The sequence below is a fragment of the Pezoporus occidentalis genome, unplaced genomic scaffold (assembly GCF_034315485.1).
Source record: "Pezoporus occidentalis ecotype Australia unplaced genomic scaffold, CSIRO_AGI_Poc_V1 ctg34, whole genome shotgun sequence".
Classification (NCBI taxonomy): domain Eukaryota; kingdom Metazoa; phylum Chordata; class Aves; order Psittaciformes; family Psittacidae; genus Pezoporus; species Pezoporus occidentalis.
In genome coordinates, this window is record NW_026915376.1 from 2,545,814 (window position 1) to 2,565,164 (window position 19,351).

Genomic DNA, 19,351 nt, shown 5'->3' on the forward strand with positions numbered 1-19,351 from the left:
TGGAAAGGACCAAAATGAAACCTCCCAGGCTTCCTTTCTCCTACCTTCCCAGTATTTGGGAGGTTATTGAAGAAAACTGCAGTATCCTTGTGCAGCAGATAACCACCTATTCATGTTGCTCCATCATCCATTCATTTTTTTCTTCACCAAATCATTCTGCTTCCAACTCACTCGATGTGTAACAAGCACTCTTTCCGTATATGTCTCACCTCCACTTCTGCCTCTCATTCTCCCCCAGCAGCCATCCCTGTGAGTAACCCCACTCACCAAAGAGCTCTCGCTCATAAAACCCAGGCAAATCCACAAGCTGTTCATCTTTAACCCTAGCAATATCCATTGACTCAGATAAAGGTTTGGTCCCACTCATCCTCCCTTGCAGCTAGCTATGAGGAGATGTAGTGATGGTTGCTCTATGTGTCTTTGCCTGCATCTGAGAGTACTTGACTGTTCTTCCACTTTTTTCCCATTCTCTCCTTGTTGGAACAGTCTGTGCAAACACACCTTGAGTTCACTAGTACTCATGTGCAGTAGAACCAGAACACATGCTGCAGGAGTACCTTTGTCCTCAGCACGGCTTTCAGTGTCAGGCTAACTTTGGCAGAGGTTTCCAATCCAAAGACTGAGCTAGACCAAAGAAGCCAGCTCAGACTTGGCATAGTGTAACAAGTCTTGCAGTATCCCTGTGTCCAAGCATGTAATTCTAAGATTGAGGCTTTGCTGGAAGAAAACAGATATTTTTTTTTCTCAAATTGTAATAGTGCAGATACATCTACTTAGTTGAAAAATGCTTAGCTATCCGCCTATAAGATGCCAAAAGAAATAAAGTTGAATGTAACAACTGGGTGAGCTAGTAGTTATTGACTATCCTAGCACAGTACTGCACTGTGATATTGCTGGGATTTTACTTATATATAGCTTATAATTTCTGACATTTCAGTAAGATGAAAATAACCCAAAGTCATACCATAGAACGGGCACTAAGAGTATTAACAGATAAAACAGGTGTTAAAGGTGCTGAAGAGAAGCTGTGCAACATTAGCTTTGTATTCAGCTCACCTTAGCATACTGATTCATTGTGAAATGTAGGATATGGAGACTGATCTATAAAACAAAATAGAAAAAAAAAGAGTGCCTGTGCTGTGCTAAAAAAATCTTCCTCTCCCAGATATGTTTTTCTGGGAAAAAAAAATATATATATTTATATAGATATATCCAATATGAACACTAGAATGTATTCTCATTCTTGTTTCCTTGCATAACTGAGATTTGGATACTGAAAAGAGTTACAGAGATATTAATCTTCCCTGTTTCTTTATTTCTGGTCCACCTTGTTATAATCTTGAAAAGCACATTGCAGTCAAAAAGGTAAAAGAAACTCACGTAGACATCTGTGAGCTAAATTTTTATGAGAAAAATACTTTGTCTGCAGGGAAGGGAGGGAAAACCACGCTTTTGCACAAACAGAATCATTAGCAACATAGAAGATCATTTCAGTGTAACTAATACGACTGTAGGGAAGTTATGCCAGTTTTCATTAGCCATGAATTCTCTCTCATTTTCCTGTAAATTATTATTTATGCAGCCAATTGAGACAAATTAGGGAACTTGGGTACTTGGTACTTGAAAAATTATGGATGCTTAAGCTAACCGTTTCCTTGTATAACAAGTCTGACATAGCTCCTCCCATGCCACCCAAGCACTGCATCAAACCACACACTGCTGCCTGAAAAAGGCATTCATTGCCTAATAGTGCTTCTACAGAACCAGGAATTTCCAAAGCCTAAACTTTGATTCCTGCAGTAGCTTTTCCTCTAAGAGCACTTTGAAATATCCTTTTCTTGCTTCCTTATGTGGAAAACAGTAGCCTTTCTCCATCTTCTGTGCTGATGTGTGTTTCTAGGAGATGAAAAGTTTTCCCTCAAAAAATGCTGTCCATCACTTATCTTCGTAATTGAAGATCTTCTCACCACAAGGTTGAACAATTCATGTTCTACTGGCTCCTCCCTGTGTGCCACATCCTCTCACTGACTTTCAACCTAAATTTGATAGGAAACTTAAATATCACCCTGATAATATCTTTAAGTATCTTAAATAGTCCTACCTCACATTTACTCATCTTTTATTTCACATATATTAAGTCAGTATTCTGCTAGTGTGTAGGAAGCAATTTGTGTCCTGACTCAGATCCTGTGCTGACTGAATGACAAGATCCAGGATTTCCACACCACTGACCCTGCAGAAAGGGCATTGCACCTAATGACTTTCCAGGTAGCTCTTTTAATACCAATAACCTCTATCTTTTACACTTCCTTCTGGGCTCTCCCTGGGTTACTAAGACTCCTTGGCAATGTGTGTGACTCTCCCGTTAGGAGCTCGGAGGTCCAGCTTACCTTACGCAGTTGGGATATGAAAGCCCTTACAGTTCATTCTCAGTTTAGGACTATAAAAAATTTCTTGGCATTAATCAGTTATCTTCTGTTTCTTTTGGGATTTTGGTACAGGATACAAAGGAGCCACGAGGATCAGCCTAAGAGGAGATCTCCTAGTAGCCAGGCAGTTTTTCTGGCTTTCAGGAACATAACATGCTCTTGTCTTGGCCCCTTAATGGCTGAGCTGTCACACCAACCTGCCCTGCATTAGGAGCTTTGTGAGCAGAAGAATAAGTTCAGCAGTAGGCACTCAGCCAGCAGTCAGAGATGACCTTGTATTAACATGATGGTGGCTACGTAAGCAGATTCTTTCTTCCTGGGAAACAGCACAGATGACTGTACTTTGGAGAATGTGGAGGGTCGCTTGTAATCTCTAGGCTGTCCTGACAGAGCCTGTGAAGAGCCTCTGCTTCCTCTGGGACTTGTGTAAGCCTCCAGAAATATTTACGATGATACTTTGAAAAGGCAAAGATAGTATTTCTTTAAAAAGCTTGACTTCAATCTGGTGTTAATGCATCTCAGTTATTGGGGTAGGATCACCACACGCCACAGAGCCAAGCTTTGATTTCTGTGGAAATGTGAATGAGACAGGTGACTATGAGGCTGTTTTCTTCTTTTGCCTGTCTTTATATTAATGGGGCTGCTAGCAATAAATAAGTAAGCTCTGAATTAACATCACCCAAATGAAGGGAAGTTTTGGCTCAGTTTGGCACACTGAAAAGTGTTTTACAAAGCATAGCATGGGTGTTCCCAGAGGGCAATGCTGGAGTTTCCCATCTAGTGCATCTGAATTTCCCTGTGCAGTAATTTACAGAAAGACAATGGCAATACAGCATTTAACCTGAAGATGGGAATCTTTCCACTGTATCTGGATCATTGAGTGGTATGAGCTACATGGTTGGTTACTTTCTCCCAGTTCATTCTGCTGGAGAGACCTAAAACCTTCCATGGTCCCATAGTACCAGCCCAGAGCTAGAAAGCAGGTGCTCCCAAGCACCTGCTTGGGGTACTTGAAGTAAGATTATAATCTAATGAGGCTATGTAAGGAAATTCTGAAAGAAATTTCTATCTATTTGTTAAATTATGTGCACTTGGTGGAGTTGTTACATTCATAACCATGGTGATTGATAAGGGCGTGTTCTACTATGAGTAGAAATTGTGACCTGAGAGGGCTACAACTCTAATAGCTAAAAGTCAGCCCAAAGTAAGTATACATTGAATTCCATTCTTCAATTAACCCAATATATAAACCTAAAATAACTGCAAGTAAACTAAAATAACTACAAGCAAACAAATAAATGTTCCTGGATTTCCTAACATTACTAAAGACAAAACCTGTATATATTAATAGCTGGCACTAAATGAACATTTAAATATAGTTAGTACCATTACGTATCTGTGCACATAATTGTATAGTGTAAACGTTGCATTCATATTCTTCTTATCTTTAAAATATATGCCACCAACAGAAAGGTTTAGTCATTTGGTGAATGCAAAATAGTGAGTGTCTGATGCCCTCACTTAATGTTTTAAACTAATCCTGGAGCATATCAGTTCTCACTGTTTATTAGGAAATGAAGAACCATCTGTGTCAGAGACCTATAATGGCTTGGGTTAATGCCATCACCTCTAAGAAGAGCTACCCTCGAAGCCTTCTGGGACATCTTAAAAGGCAGAATGCAGCCATAGCAGAGCAATGACACATGAGCAAAATCTTAAGGAAAAATTTGAGTGCTTTAGGAATATTACTTCACACTTTAAGTAGTGTGAAGACTGACTTTGATTGCAAATCTTGGTAGTTCTTCCATTTAACAGAAGAGTTATTATAGTCTGACATATTATTGATATATTGGAGGATGGCAGAATATATTGTCAGATTTGAGTGCAATATTACTGCAAACTTTAAGAACGTGTTAAATTTTAAAGCATACTCTATTCAAAGGTACCCACAATTGTTTTTCCAAGTGTATTTCTTAAAGATTGATTTAAGCAATTTTTTGTGTATTGAGGTTGAAGGAGGTTTATTGCCATTACCTATTTCCATTACGATCTTGGAATAATCTGATCTGTATTCAAAGAAATATTCTGAGAGAATTTATTGTGATGAGTTTAAATAATCCCTGTTTAGAGTTTCGCTTTTTCTTTGCATATACATTATCACTTATTTTATAGAAGAGAAAAACAGGACGTTGTGGTTCTGAAGGGAAACAAAAGGACTTCAGGAAATTGTAACAGATTCACCAATTGGCCAGAGGAGGGAGCGATGCATCCTTTCTGGCTGGTGAGATCAGTGCTTCAACCTGAATTGAAATGTAGCTATTTTGGCAATGTGCTTTTGTGCCGTTAAACCTTGATCAATCCAATAATAAGAACAATAGGTTATATTTTACTCTGTCTGCTTTAAATGAAGACAACTCTTATGTAGTCAGTAGGGATGCATAAGTATTAACTGTAGTAAAAATGCGGAACACCCAAGCTCATAGCTAAAAATTTGATGGTGCACTGGGGATTCCTGACTCTCCCTGTGTTGAAGCGAAGCTTAAGAAATGAATTTGCATGCAGTGGAAACTTTACGTATTGTGGGTCGTAAATAGTACACCAAGAACATTAGCAAGATTTAAAATCAGGCTCAAGTACAAAGCAGAATAAAAAATCTTTTCTTCAGTTGTATCTTAGCTTCCAGGCAACATAAAGATAATGAGTGAGTTCTGTGAGTATCTATATAGCCAAGGGAGCAATACTGGCATAGTGCTGACAGAAAAGCTTTTAAAACTGCTAATCTACTCCTGTTTCTTAATGTATAAAAAGAAAAGCTGGTGGATCAAAATTACCACAGAACCAATTTTGTGTTTATGACAGAATTCACTATTGCCAATTAACACTGCTGATATTTGATTGTAATTAACAATAGGAAGGCCAAAATTGCATTACACAAAAATGGAGGAAATATTATGCCTGTGGAAGGAAAGAGCTGGATGGAGGGGGGAAAGAGGATAGGATAAAAGAAAAGGAAAACCAGAATCAGGAAGAGGAAATGAATCAATCTTCCAAAGTAATTAAATGTTATCTTCTATTCTAGGATTTCCTTGGCTATCATTCCAATATCTTTAAAGATGCAGAAGACTGAGAATATATTTTTGTTACCTACATATATTAATATCTATGCCTATAGAAGTCAGAGCTATGCTAAAGCAATTTTTTTCTGTTGCTAACTACTTTGGGTTCCAAATAGTCACTTTGGTTGCTAGCTATAGTCAGTGTTGTCTGTTCAGGAGCAGAAAAAGCAGCAGAGATCTTGCTTCTGTATCCAGTAGGTGTATGCTCGAAGTAGTTTGGCTACAGCTAGAGTAAGATCCCTCATTTTTTTCTGAAGACATATGTCTAAGTGAGACCAGTATAAATGTACTGCAGAATTGATAGACTTGCTGGGAAATGGCACATGCATAAGTAGGCTCAAGAGCTAACCCATCGCTGATAGGAGTCTGGCAGTGATGATACCGGTTTGAGGATCCTGCTCCCAAAGCAGCCCTAACCCTGTTGGACACGTTCTCATGTTTCAATGTTTCAGATGCCATGGCCTCTGTGTGGGCTGCTCTACAGCCTGAGAGACACCTCATTTACTTCCTTTATTTATTTCATCCTAACACTCTTGTCATTCCCAGATTTCCCTCTCCTCCTTTTCATTTCACCCCATCAGCTGTCCCTAAACCGCTGAGCCTGTGCTTAGCACAGGGACAGGTAGCAAAGCTGTCCCCAGGAGACTGCTGCCACTTCATCCACTTGCTAACCATATGGCCCTGGTCAATCTCTGATGAGAGCCTCACACTAGTAGAAGCAGAAACAGTATGTTGGTCTGCTGAAATGCTGTTATGAAATACTACATAAACAAGACGTGGCACTGACAATGGCTTGGTGTTGACTTAGGTAAAACTGCTTCTTTTTCTTTTTTTTCTTTTTTTTCTTTTTTTTAGCAAGGTACCACTCCAAAGAAAACATTTTGGCTTGTTTTTCTTATGGTGGCAGAGTTTCATCTCAAATGGTAAAGGGCAAGAGTGTACTTTTAGACCCACTTTCCTCCCTTGTAAGTGTGCTCAAGGGCTCTTTGAACTGATCACAATATAATTGTTTCTCTTTGGTCTGACATCAGGGAAGGGGGCTGGAAAAATACTGGTCACATCTGCAGGTGATACACCACTGAGTATGAGAAAAAATGTGGGGTTTATAGGAGGGCTATGAGACACAATGAGGAGCTTGTCCTACTTCTTCAGTGTTCAGTCTCATAGCTCTTTAGACTTAATTTCAAACTGTTCATTTGCATAATTGCTGAAATACTGCTTCCTTTCTAATCTCATCTAACTAATGGAATTGCTTAAGCTTATGCAGCCTGGCTTCTCCTTGGCCTCACTGTTTTCCTCATCTATGAAACATTGTTGTTGGAGCAAATGGAAAAGTGGCAGCTGTTTGCATCAATAAGGCTAATGAAATGCAGGTATTTCACCAATCCATCTCCACAGCACACATCAGGCCAAATTTAGCCAAGTGCAGTTTCTAGCAAGTAGCTGAGACATCCAAGGAAGTCGTTTTTTCTGGTGTAAAAATGTTTGCATTTACACCCAAAGCATGAGCTGACTGCAAATAAGTGGAGCACGGGTGGATGTAGATTGCTGTAGTAGCACTTTTTTTGGCACAAATTTAAAATGTGGTCAGTTGGTAAAAGTTGACATTAAGAAGTGTATAGAGTCAAGGTAAGAGCATTGGTAGTGAAAAAACAGTGAAAGAAATGACGAAGCGACCCATTCCTAACCCTTCACCCAATTTAATTTATACAATCCGCCATGGTCTCAGCTTTAAGCCTGGATTAAAGCCCCAGATTCAGTGCTGGGATAAACTGAATTCTGTGGGAGTTGTGCCCATTCACACAAACACAGAGGTTGTTCCTGTAGAATAATGATGTGCCATTTTGCTGATAATTTCACCGCTTGAATGCCAAGTTACAGTCCAGAGATGCTTGCTTAATATTCCTGCTTCCCTCGGTGTAAAACTGGCACCTCCAAGTGCTCCGCTGCTCTGGCTGGTTTGATGTATCACATCGCAAGCTTTCAAAAGAAATAAAGGACTGCCTTCAGCGTTTTCCCTGGATCATTTCCCAGTCGTGCAGTGCTTCTTAGCAGATGGCTACACCGTCTCCACTAGAGTCAGCAGCAATTTCCTTCCTATACCCATAAGTGAGGCTAGCAGAGTTGTAACTATCCTGTGCATCTATCACTGAGATACTGATGTCAGTGGGAGCCTACACAGATGTACAGCTCTGCCTCTGTCAGTCAGAAGTGATGGAGATCGGGCTTAACATATAGGAGCCAAGCAGTAGCACCAACATTGAGACACAATCTATTGGGATGATTCAGCTTTGGATGGTTTTATTTAGTTATTTAAAAAGCTTCTCACTCAGCCAAGCCCATTACCTCCTATGTTCTTTCCTCTGTGGCTTAGGTTTCACGAGTTCAGCTTGCATGTTTGTTTTGCCTACGTGGGACAGCTGCATCCAGTACATTTTTGCCTGTTCAGGGCTTTTCTTGCTTTCAGTTCAACCTTTTTCTCCTTCACTTGGCAAGTCATTTCGGGGAAGCATATAGATGTAAGGGTGCATTTGCTTGTTTATTTTATGTACATGACAGAGCACTTATATAATTTTTGAACATTCACTTGCTCACTAATCCTATAGATGATAACAGCACCTGACATTTCATATTTTCCTGCTAGCTGGGTTTCTGAAAAAACTTTCAAGGGCATTAACATGAAAATGACAGGAGCAATCCCTGTAGTTCTTTTCATTTTCCCCTCTCTGCAGCAAAAGAACATCCTGCTCTGCTTTGTTTTTCAGATTGATGGCTTCCTGACACTTCTGTTTGGCCTTGCTAGCATTAATACCCTTACAGTAATCAGTGTGACTCGCTACATCAAGGGCTGCCATCCTGAGAAAAGTAAGGAATAACCTGCCAGGAGTAACTGGCAGGCCCAGTTCTGCTTTGTGCCTTGTGTAAATCTGTGTTTCTTTCACTTACAGGATATATCAAATACAAATTGCCTGCATTGGAAATCAGAACATAATACAGTCATTTACATTGCAAATATGTTTGCACTGAATCCTTCAGAATCAACCCCAGTAAGAGCCAAATTATTACTACTACACTTTGGTCACCATGGGCTAAATACACCCTTGTGCTAAAGGAAACCACACATCCTGCTGACCCTCTGTAGTCTTCAAAATATAACCTAAGTAACTTCTAAGTGATCATTGTCTGGATCTTACTGTAAGCAATTAATTTAATCTTCAATGAGATGATGTTTTTTGGGAAGAAGTTTCCACTTATTGATAAGATCCTTGGTTCAGGGGGGTGCTACACCTGCAAACACTTTCAGTCTTCGGGTGTTTTACCAAGATTTGTGCACAGTAGGCATCATGGACTGCTTCAAATGGTGCTGGGAACTTTCAGTCTGTACATCTTGCCTCCAGCTTTTATAGCAACCTTCCATCCCCACGTCACTAACCAGTATAACTTTACAGAAATGTTGAGGAACAAAGTGGTAAATGCTTCATCCTTGGCAGTGTTTAAGGCCAAGTTGGACAGAGCCTTGGGCAATATGTAGTGTGAGGCATCCCTGCCCATGCCAAGGGGGTTGGAACTAGATGATCTTGAGGCCCTTTCCATCCATAACCATTCTATGATTCTACAATGCATAAGTATTTCACACATAACCAAAGAAATGACCACTATGTATGACAAGAGTAGGACAGATTAAATATTGTGTACCTAATGATATTCTAGCTTAATCTCAGCCAGCAACTCAGTACCATGCAGCCATTTGCTCACAACACCCACCTCTCCTCCGGTAGGATGAGGAGAATCGAAAGAAGGCAAAACTCATGGGTTGAGATTGAACAGTTTAATAATAATAATAGGAAAGAGAGAGAGAGAGCAATAAACAACAAGAAACACAAGTGATGCATCATACAATTACTCAACCACACACTGACCAATGCCCAGCCCATTCCTGAGCAATGATCGGTGGCTACCAGCCAACTCCCCCAGTTCATATGCTGAGCATGATGTTCTGTGGTATGGAATATCCCCTTTGCGTTCAGGTTAGCTGTCCCGGCTGTGTTCCCTCCCAAATTCTTGTGCACCCCCAGATTACTCACTCACTGGTGGGGTGGGGTGAGGAACAGAAAAGACCTTGAGTCTGTGTAAGCACTGCTCAACAATAATGAAAAGATCTCTTAGTTATCAGCGCTGTTTCTAGCACAAATCGCAAACATAGACTCATGCTAGCCACTAAGAAGAGAATTAATTCCACCCCAGGCAAAACCAGCACAAGTGGCTAACATGGTCTGAGCATCTAGTCTGAGCATCATATTTTATCTTTTCAACAGGCAAAAGAAAATCCTCTGAATTTAGACCTACCTTGTTTGTTTCTATGTAAAATTTAACATACAAGTGTTTTCTGCTTTTTACAAAATGGCAAAACATAAGTCTGGTGTAGAATTTGCTAATTCTGCACTGCACAAAAAGCATATTGTCTCCTGCTTTAAAGCCATTCACTTCCAGTGTTCACAAAGGGGCTTGAGATCTAGCCTGACAGATACCTTCAAGTTTAAGCCTTTCTTATGAATATGTATTATTTTAATTTTTTTTTTCTTATTTTTAAATGGTTGTATTTCCCTTATTAGCTGTTGGTATAGGATAGCATTTAGATTTCTGAGATATATTTGCCTTTCTAAATACTATTTTCTAACAAAATCATGCCATTGCAGGTCACTGCATCAGCAACAACAGCATGACGGTGTCTCTGGTTCTCATTTGGGTAGCAGCTTTCTTCTGGTCAGGAGCTCCATTACTTGGCTGGGGCAGTTACACAGGTAACAGGTATCTTTCAGTTGTAACTATTCAGCACCTGTCCACTTAACTGGACAAAGATTCTTACCTTTCTTGCTGTTTGTGATAAACCAGACCAATTGTCAGTGGAACTGAGAGAATCATTCATCATGCATGACATGTGTGCACAGTGTTGCCTGCTTTGGTATCAGCTATAAAGAGATTTATTTTTTTCTTTAAAGATATTACAGGAAATACTTGGACCAAGTGCATATTACCTGTGGAAAAAAAAAAAAAAAGAGAGGCCAGAAATATTTGGCATGGTAAAGCAATGAGATAAAGGAAACTATCACAAGACATCCTTCAAAAACTGTCAAGATCAGGAAACTAGAAAAGAACACAGGTTCCAGCAAGTTAAACTTGAAACTGTAGTAAGACAAGTCAGAAAGGTCTGTTGGAACTACTTGTTGAAAATACAAAAATCATAACAAAACAGCAGAAGGAAAAGACGTCAGAAAGTCTGTCAGTCCAAGAAATGATTAGGGTGCAAGATAAGGCCATAGCAAAAAAGAAGGTGGGGGAAGGAAAAATTTTTAATAGTGACCACTGCAGTAATTCAATGGCTAAGACATATTCCCACACCAGAAAATTTCTTCACAAGAAAAAGTTGGAGAAATTGCTTCACATTAAGGCTCAAAAACTTCAAGAAAACAAATATCTAGGAACAAATGGTAATGATACAGGAGTCCTAACAACTTAAATCTTGTGAATGAAATTGTCCAACTGTTCAGTAGTTGCATGCTTGGATCCTGCAGGCATCTGCATCCTTTGAGAAGTCATGAAATCTGCAGACTTATTAAAGCAGCTATGTGAATACACCCTCTTATCAAACATGAAGGTTTGAGGCATCTCAAGACTCTTGAAGTACGGGTGTGAGAAAAGCATGTATTTCTATAATTGATTGTCTAAATCATTAATCCTAACCAAACTAAAATGTTATCAGGATATTAGGCTCAACGGATGTTTTGTTTGAAACCAAATCAGTTTGTTTATTAGATATTTATTATGTTATTTATGTTACATATATGCTTTTGCATTATGGATATGTCAAATTTTGGGGTGTTGGACAGAACATTTTTTGTGCATCTTCTATCAATCTGTGTTTTCTTTTTACATTAATCTCATAGCTCTTCATTTGTTGAAGCATTTCAGGATTTCCAATATGCCCTTTTTGTTTTACACTACAGCCAAGGACTTCTTGGGCATCATTGCCTTATCAGGGTATCTAACTACTCCCATGGATCCTGTTCGTACTTTGTGTTCAATTCCTTGACAGTGGTCTTCAAGACTAATTCTAGCAACATTTTTCCCTACCAATCATAGCAGTTTCAGGTGCCTGGGCTGACGCTAAACTCATTGCACAGACAGCATGTGGGTGCTGAGCAATGGTAAGTCCAGCAGCAGGCAGCGGGTGCAGGCAGACAAGGATCTCACTGATTTTTGGAAATGCCACTTGCCAGTATCCCTGCAGAGGGAGAAAACAGAGCTGCAAATTCTGGCTCATGGAAAATCTGCAGGATTTTCTCTTCATGTCCTCTGGAGGCTGTTTTCATTTTTCAGTCAAAAAGCTTTGGAAACCAGAAACCTGGAATTAAGCCAGATTTTACAGTTATCTTTTTTTTATATTGAGGTCTGCTGATGAAAAAAAAGCAAAGGAGACGAAAATCTATTTCTGTTACTGAGCACATCCAGACAGCAGCACCTACAGCTTTTGGCGATAAAAATACCAAGCTCTTTTTGATGAGAATCATAAAAAAGATTTTAACCTTTTGCTGCTTTAATTCATCCTGTCTAAACCTATCACCTGTGAGGAATTAAGGGATTCTATAAGGTGGTGGGGTTTTCTTTTCTTCAGAATTATCCCTGGGTGTCAGTGATTTCTCATATCTCCAGGACTTGTTAATACTCGACTTACATAATTTTGGTTCATGCTTCATTTATTTGTAATTCCATTTGCTGCGATAGCTGTCTGAAAAAAAAAAAAAAACACCAAACAGTTTTTTCCACTTGAAAAATTAACAATTCACAATCTATAGAAAACCTCTAATGCTATTGAACCAAAGTTTTCTATCAGGAGACATCTGCAAACACATTAGAGGGTCTAAAGAAGCCATGAAAGTATTTAAGCAGAGACTGCACCTTACTCCCACTTCCTTTCCCTGACCTATCTGATCAGCTAGTGTCTTTTGTAAATCCCACTAGCTACAGATCCTCCAATATGCCCAATTTCTTTGCTAAAAGCCTGCAGTTCCTTTGCAGTTGCAGAACTGTATGCTTCCCATTTGCTAAAAGGTCTCATATCTTTCTAAGTATTCGTAATGTTTCATTTTCCAATAAGCTTTACCATTAACTGTAGCAACTTGCTTTCATGGCTCTCATAGATTTCATTGCTTTTTTGTTTCTATTAAAAGCCCTTCAATATTTTGGTTTCCTACATTGCTATGTAAGTAGTGACTTTTTACATTTGGCTTATGGTGCCTTCCCAATTGCTTGTTATGCTATTACGGTGCTTATGTTAGGAAGTTACTATGTAGAAGATTATGACAAGTAAGAGTAGATAACACACAAGTATATCAAACCTACTAAATTATTATCTTTTTTTTTTCTAGTTATGTCACAATTTCCCATCCGGAAACAACACTTTGTACATTATGTATTTACACTGGAATACTAAACTGGACAGAACAATAACAGGCATTAAAACTTCTTACAGTCTTGCTGGTCTTGAAAAATTGTTTATGTAGGAAATTATGTCACAGCCCATTAAATCATGAAGTTCAGTTCATTCTTTAGTGCTTAAAAGACAAAAAATACAGCATTTGAACTGATAAATTAATCACTTAAAAGCAGATGAAAGTTCTGAAAATGCTAGCCAACTTATTTTTTTTCTTTCCAGATCGAATGTATGGCACATGTGAGATAGACTGGGCAAAAGCCAACTTCTCTACGATCTACAAGTCCTACATCGTCTCCATTTTTATCTGCTGTTTTTTCCTACCTGTCACTGTCATGGTCTTTTCATATGTGTCAATTATAAATACTGTCAAGCTAAGCCATGCATTAACAGGACTGGCTGATCCTACAGACAGACAGAGGAGAGTAGAGCGGGACGTCACCAGGGTGAGTTTGGGTTTCATGTAGGGTGGAATTTTTTGCAGTGAAATCTACCTTTCCAAAAATTGGTCTCGGAACAGGAAAGGGCAAAAAACCAAAACAGCTGCATTGCATTTCTCTATAGTCTCTAGCAACAGAATCTGAACTCAGTGAAGAATATGAGGCTTGTTGAAAACTACCCTGTCACTTAGCTCATATTGGTGCTACATCATGTGAAAAATAATCTAAATATAATTGGAATGAGTTATATAGACCAAAACAAAAATTTGGTTCGGCGTGTGTTCTTTTCTGTCAGAAGCTGCAATACTTCTGAGCACACACAGAAGTTACAGTGGAGCTTTCAATTTACTTTTCATTGACATTAGTCTACCCAAAATCTTCTGAATTCATATAAACAAGGAGGGGACTGTAATTATTTTCATTTTATTAGATGACACATTGCTTAAGCACATCACCATGCCAAAATTTTATATACAGCTTCTATGTCTGCCTGGCTCCATCAAATCCAACCTTTTGCTTGCCTGTATTCTGCTGCGAGCCGTGCATTCAGGATGATCTGAACATTTCCCTTCCAGCCAAGCCTCCAAGCTATTATTCCCAGTGTATCGCTTCCCTGATGTAGTCTTCCAGAACAGATTTAAGACTGCTTTTCTTCTGTTTTTTAGGTTTCTATTGTGATTTGCACAGCCTTCATTATTGCATGGTCACCATATGCTGTCATCTCTATATGGTCTGCCTATGGTTACCCTGTGCCCAACCTTACCAGCATCCTTGCTAGTTTGTTTGCTAAGTCTGCCAGTTTCTACAATCCCATTATCTACTTTGGAATGAGCTCCAAATTTCGGAGGGACATTTTCATCTTGTTCCATTGTGCCAAGGAAGTCAAGGACCCTGTGAAGCTCAAACGTTTCAAAAACCTCAAGCAGAAACAACAAGAGCCCTCCCAGAAAGAAGAGAAGTATGCAGGAGAAATGCACCCGGCACCAAGCCCTGATTCTGGGGTGGGAAGTCCAACCAACACCCCACCTCCAGCAAACAGGGAGGTGGATATTGGTATTTTCGATACACCATCTAATAACCCTGATATTGAATGTGATAGACTGTAAGTTTTGCAGCCACTTCACACACGCATCCACTTTATGTTCAGGAAGACCCTCCTCAGACCCGTGCTAGAATGATTTCCTAATTCCCAGTCTGTCTGTTCCTTGCGATAGCACTGATGACTATACAACTCAAGCAAATCAGGCAGTAAAATGATATTTTCTTCTATGTAGGTACAAAATGCCATGAAGCACATTGCAATGTGCTGCAGCTTACTTAGTGCCAGAAACATTTTTTTTTTTCAAGTGTGCAGGAAAAGGAAAAAAGGAAAACTGACTTGCAGAAATCAGGCATAAGCGAGCAAAAATAACTGAAATTGCTACCTAAGTATGAAAATAACTATCTTGTTGGTCTGCAGTATTATTTCCATCTTCCCTGGCCTTCCCAGTGAGCATGGCCTGGCTGTAGCATTTGGAGTCAGAAAAGCTGGCCTTTAATTTTACTGATCTGCCTCCAAAGCGGTTGCTTTTTTTACCAGACTGTTAAGGTGGAGCAAGAGATGTTGTACAAGCAATGAAACTGAAAATCACACAAAGTTTTTAAGAGTACTGCTGAAGTATGGCACCAGAGCTATTTACAAAATATAATAAAGCACTTCACTGCTACTCCTAAAGAAAGATTTTGTACCTGCCTGTGGGTAAAAAATGACTTTTAGGTAAATGTAACTAAGTGACAATTAACCATACTGATTTAAATAGCTAAGATGTAGGCTTAAATCTGTATCAAGTCTATCAGATGTTATAATAGCCAATTATTCCACCAAGTTTATTTTACAGAATCAAGGAGAGGTGGTGTATCTTCATAATTCCCCATTTTGGAAATTAACACACTCAAGAGACTTCTGTAAAAATGTCTCTTCTTTAGCTGTGGAAATTGTGGATTCATTTAGTGCTGTTTGCAAGCTAAACAAGGGAAAAAGGAAGGAAAAAAAAAACACAAAAAGAAAAACAACAAACAAACCAACAACATTAGTTGCTAACCTCACTGCTATTTATGACTTCCTGGAATCTCCCTCTCTGAGTGTGCTAAAACATGGGGTTTTTTTGCAAAAGCATGCTTTTCCAGATGTGTCTCTTGGGAAAGTTACAAAGGGACCACTTTCATTTCCCCCATTACTTTATTTAAGAAAATCACCTGTGTTTTGAAGTTAAAAACAAATAAACATTATAAGCAACAGTGGGGAACTGTGTTCTCTTTCTTGGCCACAGATCTGAACTACAAGAGTATTATTTTTTGTGGAAAATTTTAAGATATGGGTGCTATTTCATTACCATAAATAATTAAAAGCAAATAAGTAAAAAGTTCGCTTTCAGATAAAAGTGCATGCTGTAGCTGCAGAAATATATTAAATCGTTTAGCACAAAATCTTGTCACAGATGGATGAAACCAGGCTTGCCTAGCCAAAACTAATGCCCAGTTTTGAAAGCTCCTATGTGTAGCACAAAATCTACCTTGGTAACTCTGCTGGACTGAGCCGTCTCACTGCAGAAAGTGCTTTGGTTTCCCTCCAAAGAAAGAGAAGTGACAGGCATCCCCATCAGATATGGTTCTCAGAAGTAACTTCAGGTGTGACAGAAACCTGTCTGTACAGCCTTGATAGCCATAGCTGCAGGCTAGCTTTTAATCTGTTTTCACTAATTCACAGATAACTGGGTAGAATGCTTGCACTGTAGCAATGCTGTTGATCTGCAGGATCAACATAGAAAGATGTGGAAAGGGCAAGAGGGAAGGCAGAGCAATGAGGCCACTTCTAAGAGTGCCCCCCTACGGGTGCCAGCTGAAAATAGTTCACTTAGCATGCATAGTAAGGTTAGACTGGAGAGGGCAAAGGGTTAGTAAAAATGAGCTAGAATAGAAGCAGAGCTGAGGAAAACATAAGAGGGGGAGAACCAGATAAGCAAGAGAGCAAGGAGACAGGAACCACAGGATACATACCTGCTGAGAGACAACTAGAAACAGCCAACACAGAAAAAGCCTTGACTGGACCATGACAGACCTCCCTTCTGTAAGGCATATGGCTACAGTCCTTTGTGGATATATGGCAACACCATGGGACTGCAGAACTGTAAAGCAGAATATCTGGATTTGCAGGTTACAAAGAGGATGGATGCCTTTGTAAGTACCATCCTGTGCTCCTGGTTCAGTAACAGCAAGAGCACATTTGCCACTCCACCTTGTGTGAAGGCACACAGCAGGCAGGCAGCATAGGCTTGTTAATAGGACCTGGTTATTCTATGAACTCTACCAGGGGCCTTTTACAATGTGTTTTGTACTGAATGGATTAGTGTCAACACAAATGAGATCTCTTGACTATCGCTAGTATCCAAATGGTCTCTTATCATGAGGTAGAACAATATTTATTAAGATCTTTCTCCCATTGGCATAGAAATTCTGTCACATAGGCGTCTTCCGTCCCTCTTGCTCAGGCTTGGATATTACTGTGAGATTTCAATTGTTGGGGTTGGTTTCATGTATGACACACTAAAACTAAGCAACATTATCTGGCAGAAGGCAGTAGGCCAGGCAATTTTACCATTTCCAAAGGATACTGCCAGCATTTGCTGACTTGTTCCAGGAGGATCTAAGATAGAGGTTAGCCCTCTTTTACCCTAGATGCAAGAAACCCATCCAAAGAAACCTTGCTAGTGTTCATTATCCATTTCTGTATTTACAGCCCTGCTGGCATCATTAAAGCACTCCAGAAAAAATGACGTGCCTGAGTACAGTAACTCTGCAGAAAGCTTAAAGCTCTTAAGCCACCATTTAAAATACGCCATTAGCCATCCTACATATTCATTTCCAAACATTTCCCAGCTGTTTTGATTAGCTATTGATTAGTACACTTAGAAAGTGGGTTCTTAATGGCAATGCAATTCATGTATTTACAAGTGTATAAAAATCTCATCAGCTCTTACTTGATTATTTGTCATTATCAATATTATTCATAATTATCGACATACCAGTATTATTCATAAATATCGACATACCAGTATCGACATACCATAATCACTGCAGTTATTAATACTCATATGTGCAACTTGGCCGTGCAGGTGGATTACTACCATCCCTGTCACTGAGACACCCTTTCACTTGGGCTACGCAGTTTGAACAATCATGTTAACCCAGGATTACTTTGGTTCGATTTCCACATTTGAAAATAGCCGCCTCTGGTTTGGGGAAAAGGGGAAGTTATAGTAATCAATCATTCATTAATTTATGCCAAGAAAACCTTTCTGTCCCACATTTCCCCGCCTGGCATATTTGCCAAGCTGAAAATTCTTTAGGGTGTCAGCACATTGAAATACATAATTTGACATTTCTAATATTAACATGAATAACTTGAGTGTGTAGTTTGAGGGAGTGGGACAACTGCTGCAGTCCAGTCGCTGTTCTCAGTGCTATTACGCCTTTTTATCTTATGACTCATGTAAAAGTATTTCTTGCAGCAGAGACCAGAAAACAAGACATCCTCCTCCACACCCCTCAAGACAGTGAATTTATCACAGTGTGAACTACTCAGGCTTGCACCGCCTTGCAGGCTCTCTCTTCACCCCTATTCATTCTGTTCACCCTTCATTTTTTTGCTACACAGACTGACAGGACAAGAACAATGCGAAGAACAAAGTATGGCCTATGGTTCGGCATTTTCCTCAGGAGAGAGAGATGAAGACAAAATCCCTTCCCTAGGGTATAGCTGAACCTTGTTCTTCTGCTTCCCTGGTGAATGCTCTCACCTCAAGCAACAATGAAAAATGTAGGTAATGCTACCAGGTCTGTGTTTTCAACTGTCCTGCAGATGCGCCAGCATGGCGAGCCAGGCTCTCGCACAATGCTGTGTGTCCCTCTGCCTACCTCTCAGACTGCTAAAGGCTTGGAGTCTGAACCACCTCAGTACATCCACAAACACAAAGGATTTTTGCAAGCACTTTGCGAACTCTGCAGATCAAAGTGAACGCACCTGCGGGGCCAAATGGGTCTTTATCTAGTATGTAGCCTGAAGTGCCCAATTCCTGCCTGCAGCAAAGACTCCACAGTAACTGGCCCCTAATCCCTTCATCTATTGATGATTTATGAATATGGAAAGCTACAATACTGTGCAATAGGGAAAAAAAAAATCAACAAAAAAAAAGAGAAAAAAAAAAAACAACAAACAAACAAAATGAAACACCATAAAAAAATACAAACCACCAAAACCCAAACCAAGCCTCCAAGATCCTCCTCATGAATTAGGTGATTCCAGATGAAGCAGCCTAAAAGCTGAAAACAGGATCTTCTCCAGAAGAACAGAGTGAAGGTACTACTGAATACATGTATACACAGATAGTACAAGAAGCGTCCAAGTGCCTGAAAGACTCTCACAAAACTTCATGTACCCACATTCAGATTAAGACAGGCAGTTAAATGAATTGCACTGACAGCAGAAGAGAAAAGGAGCCTGTCATCTGGGCCTATGTTTTGTCTACAGCTTTGAGTACACAAATAGGTATTTGATGCATACTTCCAGAAGTCCATTTTCTGTGTTGGAAAAGATTTTTTTTTAATCTTTCTATATTACAATAGCTCTTCATAAAAGAGAAGCAAGACTGCATCCTTCCTGATGTGCAGAAGTACAGGAATAAATTTCAGGTTCAAAGGATATCCAAATAGTACTCCATTAAGAACACAGAACAGTAAGAAAGTTACTAAATGGAAATAATCTGAATAATCCAATTGCTAATACAAAAATCAGAGCCATACTGAATGATAAAAATAAAAATTAAAAAAAAAAAAACA

General features: G+C 39.4%; 1 protein-coding gene across 1 annotated transcript in view; it reads left to right on the forward strand.

Moving 5' to 3' along the window:
* The window catches only part of LOC134169197 (opsin-5-like), a 30,742-nt gene extending 14,988 nt beyond the window's left edge, over positions 1-15,754 (forward strand). The window contains exons 3-6 of the mRNA XM_062629513.1: positions 8,311-8,410; positions 10,243-10,347; positions 13,260-13,483; positions 14,143-15,754. Coding sequence (XP_062485497.1) covers positions 8,311-8,410; positions 10,243-10,347; positions 13,260-13,483; positions 14,143-14,583 — 870 coding nt within the window. The 3' untranslated portion in view covers positions 14,584-15,754. The remainder of the gene's footprint in view (positions 1-8,310; positions 8,411-10,242; positions 10,348-13,259; positions 13,484-14,142) is intronic.
* The last annotated feature ends 3,597 nt before the right edge of the window (positions 15,755-19,351 follow it).